Genomic DNA, 12,308 nt, shown 5'->3' on the forward strand with positions numbered 1-12,308 from the left:
CGGAACCCGCGCTCCGCGTCGGGCTCCTGGGCTTCCTTCCCCCCTCCTTTTCCCCAGCAATGCCGCTCCCGGAGGGCGGGGCATGCACTTATCCAGGTTGCGGGGCGGGCGGGCGGGCGGGCGGCGGCGGCCCGGGCCTCGGCCTGGCGGAGCTGCGGCCCGGCGTCGCGAGCGTAGGCCCGGGCCCGCTATACAGATTGCGGGGCGGGCGGCCGCGGCCCGGCGCTCTGCATAGCTGCCGGCCGGGCGCAGGCCGCCGGGCGGCGCCTTCTTCTCAGGCAGGTTCCGGGGCCCTCGGCCCCCCCCCTCCGCCTCCCCGCCCCCCTGTGTTGTCGCCTCTCCCTCTCGCTGCTTCACTTCACGGGGCGAACATGGCGCACAGCTGTCGGTGGCGCTTCCCCGCCCGACCCGGGACCACCGGGGGCGGCGGCGGCGGGGGGCGCCGGGGCCTGGGGGGCGCCCCGCGGCAACGCGTCCCGGCCCTGCTGCTTCCCCCCGGGCCCCCGGTCGGCGGCGGCGGCCCCGGGGCGCCCCCCTCCCCCCCGGCTGTGGCGGCCGCGGCGGCGGCGGCGGGAAGCAGCGGGGCTGGGGTTCCAGGGGGAGCGGCCGCCGCCTCAGCAGCCTCTTCGTCGTCCGCCTCGTCTTCGTCTTCGTCATCGTCCTCAGCCTCCTCTGGGCCGGCCCTGCTCCGGGTGGGCCCGGGCTTCGACGCGGCGCTGCAGGTCTCGGCCGCCATCGGCACCAACCTGCGCCGGTTCCGGGCTGTGTTTGGGGAGAGCGGCGGGGGAGGCGGCAGCGGAGAGGTAAGGGGGCGAGGAACCCCCAGGTCCGGGGTCTCGACCCTCTGCGGAGCCCCCTCCCCTCCCCCATCCGGGATTGAGGAGCATCCCAATTCCGGGACCCTCCTGGGGTCCCTGACCCGGGGCAAACGGCCCTCCCATCTTGGGACCCCCGTACTTGGGTGCAGACCCCCAGGCGCCCCCACCCCAGGGTTTGGACCCATTTGGCTAAGGGCGTTTGCCCCCCCCCCCGCCCCTTCTTTCCCCTGACCCTTCCCCAAATCCCTTGGCACAGACCCCTCGCCGGGGTTTCCCATCCCGGGACTGAACCCCTCCTCCCTTTCACAGATTACCTCATCCGAGCAAGATTCCTCCCTCCCTCCCTCCTAGAGACCTGATCCCGCCACATCCCCGCCTCCCTCTCTGGGCAGATGTTTTACTCTTGGGGCAGTTTTCCTCTTGGGCATCTCTTGGGTGATGGCCTCATCCAGGGCCACGTTCTTCTCCTGCCCCTTGGGGACCGATGTCCCTTCCAGCACCTTGCTTCCGAAAACCTGATGAACCCTCGCCCCATCCCCGGGCCAGGTCCCTGCACTACCAGCCACTCCCCCTTCCTTCACCTCCACCCTCCATCCTCCACCCCCCCACCCCACGCAGCTAGATCCTCCCTCCTCCTCCCCTACCCCGCCAGGAAAAATCTACTTTCCTCTCCACCTTGCCTCCCTTCCCCTCCTTTCCCTCTGGAGATAACGGTGATCTCCTCGTACAGCAGTCTTTCCCCCATTTTACAGAGCTACAGTTTCTAGCCTGCTGGTGGCAGGGAATTACTCTACCTTTGCTTCACCCGTTCCCTCCTTTAGAATGAAGGATTAGTGGCATCTTTGAGAGGAAAATAGTCCACTGTCCCTTAGGCTCAGAGAGGAGCAGCTTTTCACCATTCCCCCTGGAGAGGAGGCAGGCTTTCCCTCCAGCTCTGGGGAAGGGGGCCCCTGCGAGGGGAGGTGTTTGTGGGGGGACTTGGGCAGCATCCTCCCAGGGGAAGCAGCTGCTCTCCTACCCCACCCACTGCGCCTGAGAGCACGCAGTCTCCAGCCTTAGCTCCCTCCCGCCCTTCTCCTCTTCTCCGTCATTTCACTATTGATCCACCTTTTCCTAGGCCAATCCTGGGGCTTGGAAGGGGTGGGGGAAGCAGGGTTGGGGTGAGGAGAGTAGATAAGGGACAGTTTTACTTTATTATGCTGGTGGTGGTGGTTGCTTTTGGTTGGGAGAAAAAGGGGGGATATGAAGCAAAGTTATGCCTTAGAAAGAGGAGTTAGGGTTATCTCTCTGATTCTTACAGGGGGACCCGAGGTGGATGAAGGGGTCAAGAACTTTGCTCCTTCCCCCCTTAGTACCGGGGCGGGAATGGGGATGCCTTGATGAGCCTTATTCAGGCCCCTTCAGCAAAAAGGAAAGTTGCCCTGGGAAGGGAAGTTGAGTTCAGGTTCAGCCAGTGGCGTTGCGCATTTGTTTTCCATTGGATGCAGAAGGGGGAGTTTGAATTGTAGGGGAGGGGGGAGAAGGAGATGGGGGATGCTAGGAGGAGGAAGAGCAGCTGCTAGGGGCTGAAGCGGAGGGGGGGCGGGTAGGGGGTTGCTGCTCTGGAGTGCTCTTGATTGAAACAGAAAGGGAAAGATAACAACCAGCCGTTTCCTGCGTGCTCTGCCGTTGGTCCCGGGCAAACCCCTTGTCCCCCATTGTGCCCTACACCCCTCTAGATATACGGAAAGAACCTGGGAAGAAGGGGAGGGAGGAGGTCCCAGAGACCCTGGCCCCTCCTTTCAAGGAGCTGGCATTTTTTAGTTGTTAGTCTTCCTGCCTCCTTTTTAAAATCGTTTCTAAGGCAGCCTGATCAGGAGACTGACAACAACCCGCCTTCTGACAGAGCAAGGAGGACATGATGGGGGCGTGTTCCTTGCTATGTAGCTAGCTAACTGCAGCGTCCCTCTTCCCTGCCTCTCTCTGCTCTCTCTCCACCTCCTTTTCCCAGCCTTCAGAAGGCAGCTGCGGTCAGCAGGGTTGATTGAGACTATTTATTGGTTGCTGTAGATTATTATTTTTTTTTGAAAGGCCAATTCTGTATTTTTTAAGCTAACAACACAGATCCCATGTAGTTGGAGAACCAAAGGCCTCATACATGACAAAAAGACTGAACCGTTCAGGTTACTTGCATGGAGTTGGTGCTTAAATGTGAGTTGATTTTGCTTTTTTAAAAGATACAGCAGCAAAAAAAAAAAAAAAAAAAAAAAAAAGGCTTACTGACATTTCATTTACCTGCTTATTTTCGAAATTGAGACTTGCCTGGTTATATGTAGAATTTTAGTCCCATGTATATTTGAGTATAATAAGAAAGTCTGTATTAGGAGAAGCTAGTCTATTTTAAGGGGATCCTGAGAAGTATTTTCTTCTTGTTTAGCATGCTTATGTATTTTGTATTGAAGGACGAAGTGTTCACATTCCAAATGCTGTTATCACATATTCAAAAGCAAAGTTTTATGCTGACAGCTTGCAATCGTAGCTTTTCAAGAGACTGGTTAGAAAGAGAGCCACCTGGATTCAGGGACCTAATGTCTGGGCACCAGAATATTTTATCTGTTGGTCTTTGACAAATCACCTTTAAAGTTTTAATCAGGTGCTAACACTTCCTTATCCACTGGCATTATTTTGCTGAGCAGTGGTTTGTAGTGTGTCAAGCCTGTTAAGGAACTGTAGTTAATTCAAATAAGATTATATTAGTACGTTGTTGTTTTTTTCTTTAAAACTTTTTGCCTGAACATACTTTACTCTGAGAAGAGCGGTTGACTCCTTACATTCAACTTCAGTATTTTTTCTGACTGGGTTTGAATGAGTTGTTGTTCCATTGGTGAGCTTTTTATGTGGTAGTTGGAGGAGTGTAGTACGTACGGGCTGATGGTATGCATCGATTAATGCTAACCTGTAGTATGGTTTAGGACTAAATCACTTAGTAGTGATTAGCTCCTCTGACCTGGTAGTTTTCAGTGTAGAAATGAAGCATTTTGTTACAGTCTCACAAATCAATGATAAGGTTCCAAAAGGGAAGTTCAGGGTTCCCTTGGGCTGACATACTTACAGAAGTCTAAAGATTATTTCTCAGAATTCACTCACAGATCTGTATCAGGTCTTGTCTGGATTCATGAAGAAATAGTTTTGTGACCTTAAAATGAGTCTAGCCTCTTTAAATTCTGGTTTGCTTTAAGTGAATAAGGACTGTATTTGTCTATAACAAAATGTAAGTTAATACTTACAGGACTAGTAAGTTCAGGTGGTTAAAAGGTGATAGAACTTACAGATCACTTACCTGTTGTAAACTCCTTTAGCCATGGGAGACTTGTCCTTCACTGCCACTAGTCCCCAACCTCCCTTGGACTGAATATCTCTGGGTAACAGCTACGTGTAAGAGTTCTTCATGACCAAATTCTGTCAGAATAGGATTATTTAAAAAAATATGTAGGTGTTGCTGGTCTCCTCTATTGGGGCTTTTTCTCTGACAGTCAGGAAGTAGAATTGAAGTTTGATTTTACTGAGCACAGTAGGAAATCACAGAGGTCTGCTTCTTCATCTTCCTCTTCCCTTCCATATTGTGTACTTTCTGAGGATTGTCTCAGGTACTGTTAATGCCACCATCCTTTGCCATCTAAATAAACATGGCACAGCTTCCTCTCTGTTGACTAGAATTTGAGCTGTTTTTAATATAAACTCCACAAGTGGTTTATGTATCAGCAGTTAGTCCTTATTAATTTCATAATCCACTTACCTTCCTTACCACCTCATAAAATGTTCAAAGCAGAATTTCCAGCCTGATCATAATGTGGCACATTTTAGGTAGATAAAAATCGAAACTGAATAACAGCATTGGTCTCTATTTGTTTTCATTTGAAATGGCAGTTTAGGTGAGGTAGGCTAAGGTACACTCTTGTTTGGGCCTAGAAAAGATGTTGTTCCTGTAGGCAGAAGGCAGTTGAAGAGTATCTGTGATTTTTTTGTTTTTGTTTTGTTCTGTTTTGTTTTGTTTTGAATGTTCGCTGGGCATATGTACCAAGAGGGGGAGTTGTTCCTTCATGGACTTCACAGCTAATCCTGAACTTGACAGAGGGAAAATGAAGCAGAGAACACAAGGGGCATAGGAGAAGCCTCAGAGTGGAAGTCAGAGGACAAGGGCTCTCCTTGCACTCATCTCTCTCTGACCGGTTGTGGGACCTTGGACAATTCACTTTTAACCTTGAATATCTGATCTGTAAAATGAAAAGGTTGGGCTAAATATTAGCTCTTGAATCTTTTCTGCTCCAGGATTCTGATTCTTTTCTATTATGTAATTTTTTTGTTCAGGTCAGAACTTCTTATTCTGAGTTCATTTATTTATTTATTTTCTGAGTTCACTTAAACTGTCAGAGTCCATGAGCCTATTGGGTCATTTTTTTTCTTTTTTAAGATTTTATTTATTTATTTGACAGAGAGAGACACAGCGAGAGTAGGAATACAAATGGGGAGTGGGAGAGGGAGAAGCAGGCTCCCCGTGGAGCAGGGAGCCCGACATGGGGCCCAATCCCAGGATTGGGATCATGACCCCAGCCGAAGGCAGACACCCAACAACTGAGCCACCCTGGCGCCCTCTATTTGGTCATTTTTTTTTTTTTTTAAAGATTTTATTTATTTATTTGTCAGAGAGAGAGCAAGTGAGAGAGCAAGCACAGGCAGACAGAGTGGAAGGCAGAGTCAGAGGAAGAAGCAGGGTCCCTGCGGAGCAAGGAGCCCGATGTGGGACTCGATCCCAGGACGCTGGGATCATGACCTGAGCCGAAGGCAGCTGCTTAACCAACTGAGCCACCCAGGCGTCCCTATTTGGTCATTTTTAATCTTAGTTTGTACATTTGCCCATTTAATTGGTGTAATTGTTGGGAAGAGAAATTTCAACTTAGTGGGAAAGTTTTCATTGCATGGACAAAGTATAAGGACTGAAGAGTATGGAAAAAGTTCTTTTCTGGAGTTGACTAATTTCATTTATAAGAAAAGTGAAGATCAGATTTTAAATATAAATCATTATCTTATGTTGAGAAGCCCTGCTATTTAACTAAGTTTGTTTCATTTTTCCATGTCGTAGATTCCTAACTGCTAAAGGGAAGTTATTTTTCAGTCTAGGTGGTGTATGCCTTTAGGTGTGTGAGCTTTTAAATGAAAAGAAAATTCTGTGCATTAATGAATTTATGAATCCGAAGTGACAGTATGTGTGTTGCAGGAAGCAGCTGTTAATAGGCTCTGAAATGTAGGACTTTGGTTTACCCTGAGCATCAGAAATGTAGTCTTTAGAACTTTTCTTCATTCTTGCTGAGAACCATGTGGCATGTTCCCATCTCTTCCTTCCATTTGATTATCTTAAGGCACAGGGCTCCTGTAGGAGATCATCATTCACAAAATAGTGATTTGCCTTCTGATTAAGATGAGAAAATACTCCCATGTTGACTCCATTTCCGTATCTGTGCTCACCTTGAAGCTGTCCTTGCATAGAGCATGTGTGTGGATGCCGACTCCATAGGCTTGCCCTGCAGCGAGAGGGGGTGGCGAGGGTGCTTTGCTTGCTCTGAGGCGTAATACTCTGCAGTGCCTCTCTCTTCTGGAGACTCACTGTTTTAATTGTAGGTCTCCTAATTAAGATCTCTTTGTGCCTGCCCACATTCCACTAGTGTTGGCACAGGACTTCAGTTTCCTTCTAGCACTTAACTTGAAGGCCTTCGGTAGGGCCTTTTGTGAATATCTTGTCTTTCCATTCTTCCTCTGCCAAGGTGGAGAGCCCAGTGGCGTAAACCTTTGAGAGAGGGGGAAGCTATGTGACTGTCACTACTTTGAGAGGAATTTATTCCACGATTACTGGGATGGGAACCTCTGTTGTCTGCATATATTATCTGCGGGGAATAAGGAAGGTTAAATTACTAATGAGTCTGACATAACCTACCTGTACTTTTTAATCAGATTTTTAACCCTGTGGGCACTGGTAGGAAAGAGCTCGAGGTTAAAAAGTACTTGTTTGGGTCTTGCCTAGATTGGTTTAAAGCTTTATCATGGAGTAAATCACAGACTCATGATTTTTGTGGACCGGTAGATTGTGAAGATAATCAAACGAAATTATTGATTGCTCCTGAATTGTATCAAATTTTAAGACACAGACTGAATGAACATTAACTTTGAGATTTGAATGAACTTTTTTCATTAGAGAAGACTTAGGGAGGTTCTAGAAATTACTGAGTTAATTAGAAATACTCTTGTAGGGTGCCTGGGTGGCTCAGTTGGTTAAGCGACTGCCTTCAACTCAGGTCATGATCCTAGAATCCTGGGATCGAGTCCCACATCGGGCTCCCTGCTCCTTGGAGAGTCTGCTTCTCCCTCTGACTTTCTCCCCTCTTATGCTCTTTCTCACTGTCTCTCTCTCAAATAAATAAATAAAATCTTTTTAAAAAAGAAAGAAATACTCTTGTAGGTTCCACCTTTTCTTGCGAAGCTGGCTAGGCTTCTAGAGTAGTTTCAGAAGAAGGCAAAATAATTGGAAAATGTCATTTCACTTTAGTTTCTAGTATACAAGTGCCCAAAATGCAGCCTGTTCTTTAATGGATCTAAACATGGCATGCTAGAGGAAATGCAGTCTTTATTAGGAAAAAGGAATCTTAAATCCTTCACCTGGGTCCAGATGGTTTCATTGCTCACATCAGTATGAGGCAGGCAGACAAAGGGCTACTTTTTTGTTGTTGTTGTTATTTCATTGGTTGAAGAAGGCCTGAAAGAAGGAAGTACAGGATCTTTATGGCATGCATTAAATAAAGCTGGAGGCCCACACTCTTATACCTGAGTGGGTGGTTTTATGGCCTAATTCTCTAATTGCTGGCATTTATGACAGTGTGGATGCTACTGGCCCTGTGGCCGAGATGGATTATGTTGGGAATAGGGAGAGAAAAGGGGTCCTTTTGTTGGCCTTTTCATTTTCCCCCTCAATAAGATCTCTGAGAAGGCTCCAAGGAAATGCACAGACACTTGAGCTGAGGGAACGACATCCCATAAAATGGTTCTTTATGTTTTTAAAAAGGATGAGCTGCTTTTCTTGACCTATCCAAAGAAATCCATACCAGCACTGTTAAATATTTCAATGAGCTTTGTACCTTGTCAGGTTACACACCAGGGGAAGCCAACCCATGAGGCTGTAACCACTGCCAGACATTTGCTTTTTAAAGACTAAGGCATTTGAAAGACAAATTTTGTCGTGTGATTTGTAGTTGTTTGGGATGATATAAGCCCCCTTATAGTATTAGTACGAAGCTTCTTAGGGGCCAAACTTGGCTTCACTTTTTAGAAGTTGGACATCTTTAATGAGTTTTAGTTTTAAAGGACTAGAGATACAAATGTAAGAGTTAGTTGACAGTTTTCTGCACCAGCTATGAAAATTCCCCTTCCTTTGAAATGAGTAGTTGTTTTTCTATTTGACAAATAGACTAAAGGGATTTCCCCAGAAAACTTACTTTAATTATCACTGTAGCAGTGCCTTGAGTCCCACCAGTGGGGCAGATCTCTTCCACTGGCATTTGTCTCTAGAGCTGGAGTTTCTTTCATATATTTTATTTCTTTTCTTACATTCTTGTTGTTGTGTTTGGTTGGAATGCTTGGGTGTAGATGTTCTGATGTCTTTCAGCAGCCAGAGCCATGAACCTTTCTGACGTTGGAACTGTTTTAGCCAGATCCAACCCTTAGGATCTGTGCTTTGTTGAAGCATCATTGTTTCTTTCTCCTTTTACTGCATCAAAGTAACTGTGGCTTTCTGCCTTGAATTAGGAGAGTAACAGTACTTGTGAGGAGTGTTGTTGGAGAGCACTTTTTTCAGAAAGCTCTCCTTTATACTCTCAGTTCTGAAAACTGAGATCACAAATATCTCTACAATAAATATCTACACCCAGAGGAACAAATATTTACACATGTCTGTATTCATCTTCTGTCCATCCATGAGTATTGACTAATTTTTAGATCAAATGCGAACATACAACATTGTTCCTAGATTATTGCCTTTAATTATAAGCAGTAAAACCATGTGGATAACATCTCTTTAAGCTTAGCTAATGAGGAAATCCTTTTGTAATCTCTCCGGCTAGGATTTTTTATTTGTGCATATATAAATACCTTTATAAAGGATAGGGAGAATCTCATTATCTAATCTGTAATAGTGTGAGATAGTATAGCACAGTAATTAAGAGCTGTTAAGACCATGGGCTCTGGATTTAGACCGCCTGGGTTCAAATCTTGGCTCCCCTGTTTATTAGCTGAATGACCTTGGAAAAGTTTCTTAACCCCTCCATGCTTCAGTTTCTTCATTTGTAAATTAGCAGTAATCAAGCTTTGTGAAATTATTGTGAGGCTTAATTGAAATTATGCATGCAAAGTACTTAGCAATTTGCCTGGTACATAAGAATCCATAATTATTATTAGGACTCAAAGTTTGAAAGGCCATGAGGGCTATAATCTTCTTTTTTTCCATCAAGATAACTGGGTTTTATTACTCTAATGTGTACATGTATATGTATACACATACATACCTATTTGAGAGCTATAATCTTGACTTTAAAATGTTCTTGATTTGGGTCTGGGTGTCAAGTTCATTAGTAAGCTTGGTGTAACCAAACTGAAGGCCAGCCACGCATCTTGGCAATAGGGAATACCATTGGTGTCCAGTGAGAACGTAATTAGAGGTGAGGCAGAAAAGGGAGGAGAGAGAACAAGACAGTAGATAGGCAGGTAGGACACCGAGGAATTCAGTGCCTCCAGGAGCTGCGTAGTTATCAGGCCAAGGCAGCTATGTTGGGGTTGCCACTCCTGGTCTCGATGACTAGTGTTCCTTACCTTTTTACATATGAGTGTAAATACTCAGGGATCCTTTACAGTGATTCTGAGGCGCTTCATGGTCCCCGGCCCCCAGGTTCAGTTCCATTCATTTATACTTGGTAACTAGTTGACATTTGCTCTCAAGTGTCAGTGCGGGGAGAATTAAGTGTTGGTCTACAGAGATCAACACAATTAATAATTTAATTATAGAAGAAATGCTAGGTTACAGTTCCTGGGGGTTGGCACTTAGTTTGAGAAATAAAAAAGAACCTCAAATAGAATAGTCAAAAACAGATTAAAGTTTAAGAATAACCAGTAGAGGGTAGTACACTTTAAGGAGGAAACATACAGTTCTGCTCTGTCTCTCTTAAAAAAAAAAGGTTTGCTGAAATACCCCCATTGTTCACAGATGAAGAAACTGAGGCACAGGCGAGCTAGTTTTCCAGAAGTCATGGCGAGTAAGTGGCAGAGCTAGAATTCAAACCTAAACCCGTATCCATCGGAAAGCTCATTCATTCTGTCTGTTGCGCTCTTTACCTCTTTTCTCTTTGCACCCCCTCCAGTCAGTCTGTGAGGCTTGTCTGTGATACTGTTGCAGTGTTTAATCTGTCCCTGCTCTTCTGTTTTTACCATCCTACTCGAAATTTCCATTACCTTTGCATGGATTATTACCATAATCTCCTAACCGGTCTCCCTGCCTTCCTTTTCACTATATACAGTGTTGCCATTGGTTTTAAATATAGATCTGATTATGTCACTTTATTCCTAAAACCCTTTGCCTCCTCACTGAATATAAAATAAGATTTAAAATTCTCAGCCCTTCATAATCTATCTGGCCTACATTACTACATTTTGAACATTATCTCCTGAACACACATTCTCACTTACATGCTTCGGCCATGTTGGACTGCTAGTCTCTTAGGTGTTCTTCAGAGGCTGTTTGTACCTGCCTTTACGCCTTTGCTAACGCTTCCTTTGCCTTAAAGTGTTTCCCATCTTGCCCTGCCTATAGCTTTCATGGCTCAGCTCAGATCCCCAGATCCCACCTCTTCCAAGAAGCCTTTTACAGATGCCACTGCTAGTGGAAACTCAACTTCTCCTTTCCCGTTTTCTGACTGTACTTAATACCTACCTTTAAAGAATTTACTCTGGGTTACCTTATAGTATAAGTACTTTTTTTTTTTTTTTTTTAGTTTAGTTTTTAGGGAAAGAGCACACATGCAAGGGGTAAGGGGCAGAGGGAGAGAATCCCAAACAGGCTTCATCCCCAGCATGGATGAGGCTTGATCTCACCACCCTGAGATCATGACCTGAGCCAAATCTTAAGAGTCGGACGCTTAATGGACTGAGCTACACAGGCGCCCCTGGTATAAATACCTTTGATTGTATGTGCTTTCCCCCATTAGATTGTGATTTTCTTAAGACTTGGATCGTTTCCATTTCTAAGTTACGTTTATGTTTTATATAGTTTATAGTGGTGACTTTCCATAGAAGGTGATCAGTGAATGACTGTTGAATTGAAAATTTGATCCACATTAAACTTTTAGGAGTATCTTGCAAGGAGAGCGTTACAGAACCTATTATGTTGTATAAGACTTATGAGCAGGATAATTGTGAGTGATTTTTTTTTTTTAAAGATTTTATTGATTTATTTGAACAGAGAGAGATCACAAGTAGGCAGAGAGGCAGGCAGAGAGAGAGGGGAAGCAGGCTCCCTGCGGAGCAGAGAGCCTGATGTGGGGCTCTATCCCAGGATTCTGAGATCACGACCCGAGCTGAAGGCAGAGGCCTTAACCCACTGAGCCACCCAGGTGCCCCGATTTTTAAAAAAAAATAGTAAAGTGGGGTGCCTGGGTGGCTCAGTGGCTTAAGCATCCATCAGACTCTTGATTTCGGCTCAGGACATAATCTTGGGGTTGTGAGAACAAGTCCCCCCTCAGCTCCCCACAGGGCATGGGGGCCTGCTTGGGATTTTCTCTCTCCCTCTTCCTCTATCCCGTATCCCCCATCTCTTTAAAAAAAAAAAAAAAAAGTAAACTAATTCAGGTGTTGCAGAGGAACATCTAAGAGCCATCAGAGGACAAGGACATTTCTGTAATAGTACCAAGTGGGGTTTTACAAGTGATGTTGAGGTGTCCTGACAGGAAACCATCATCTTTTATGTAGATAACTCCAGCACTGACCATCCCCTTACTTGAGTGTTGTTTCCATTTCTAGGTTGCTCAACTTAAAGGGGATGAGGACGCATTGAAGGCGGTTCTGAGGAGACTCAAAAGATGATTATATGATTGGAAGTCAGTCCTGTGAGGAAAGGTTGGGAGAATGAAAGGTTAAAGAGGCAATTTAATAACTCTTCCAAAGACATGAAAGGGTCCATTATTAGGAATGGTAACCAGCTGTTTCCCAGTCCCATGGGTCCAAGAGTAAGCGAAAATAGGTCTACACTGAAGCAAAGGGTAGTTACATAAAGAACTCGTTACTAATCATGTTTGTCATCGTGATGGTTGAAAAGGTTACCAGAATAGTGTTATCATCTTCTCTGGAGGTGAATTTTTAAAGTACTGTCCAACCTATATATGTGTAAAATGACCTCTCGGGAGCTACCCTCTCATTCAGGGA

General features: G+C 45.5%; 1 protein-coding gene across 10 annotated transcripts in view; it reads left to right on the plus strand.

Moving 5' to 3' along the window:
- Positions 1-308: 308 nt before the first annotated feature.
- The window catches only part of KMT2A (lysine methyltransferase 2A), a 77,184-nt gene continuing 65,184 nt past the window's right edge, over positions 309-12,308 (plus strand). For 3 of the 10 annotated variants that reach the window (XM_032356285.1, XM_032356287.1, XM_032356286.1), the window contains exons 1-2: positions 310-803; positions 2,910-3,008. In XM_032356285.1, coding sequence (XP_032212176.1) covers positions 372-803; positions 2,910-3,008 — 531 coding nt within the window. In that variant the 5' untranslated portion in view covers positions 310-371. Of the gene's footprint in view, positions 804-1,436; positions 3,009-12,308 lie in introns of those variants that run through there. The other 7 variants (XM_032356288.1, XM_032356289.1, XM_032356290.1 and 4 more) reach the window with 6 other exon arrangements.

Source organism: Mustela erminea, chromosome 9, assembly GCF_009829155.1.
Source record: "Mustela erminea isolate mMusErm1 chromosome 9, mMusErm1.Pri, whole genome shotgun sequence".
Classification (NCBI taxonomy): Eukaryota; Metazoa; Chordata; class Mammalia; order Carnivora; family Mustelidae; genus Mustela; species Mustela erminea.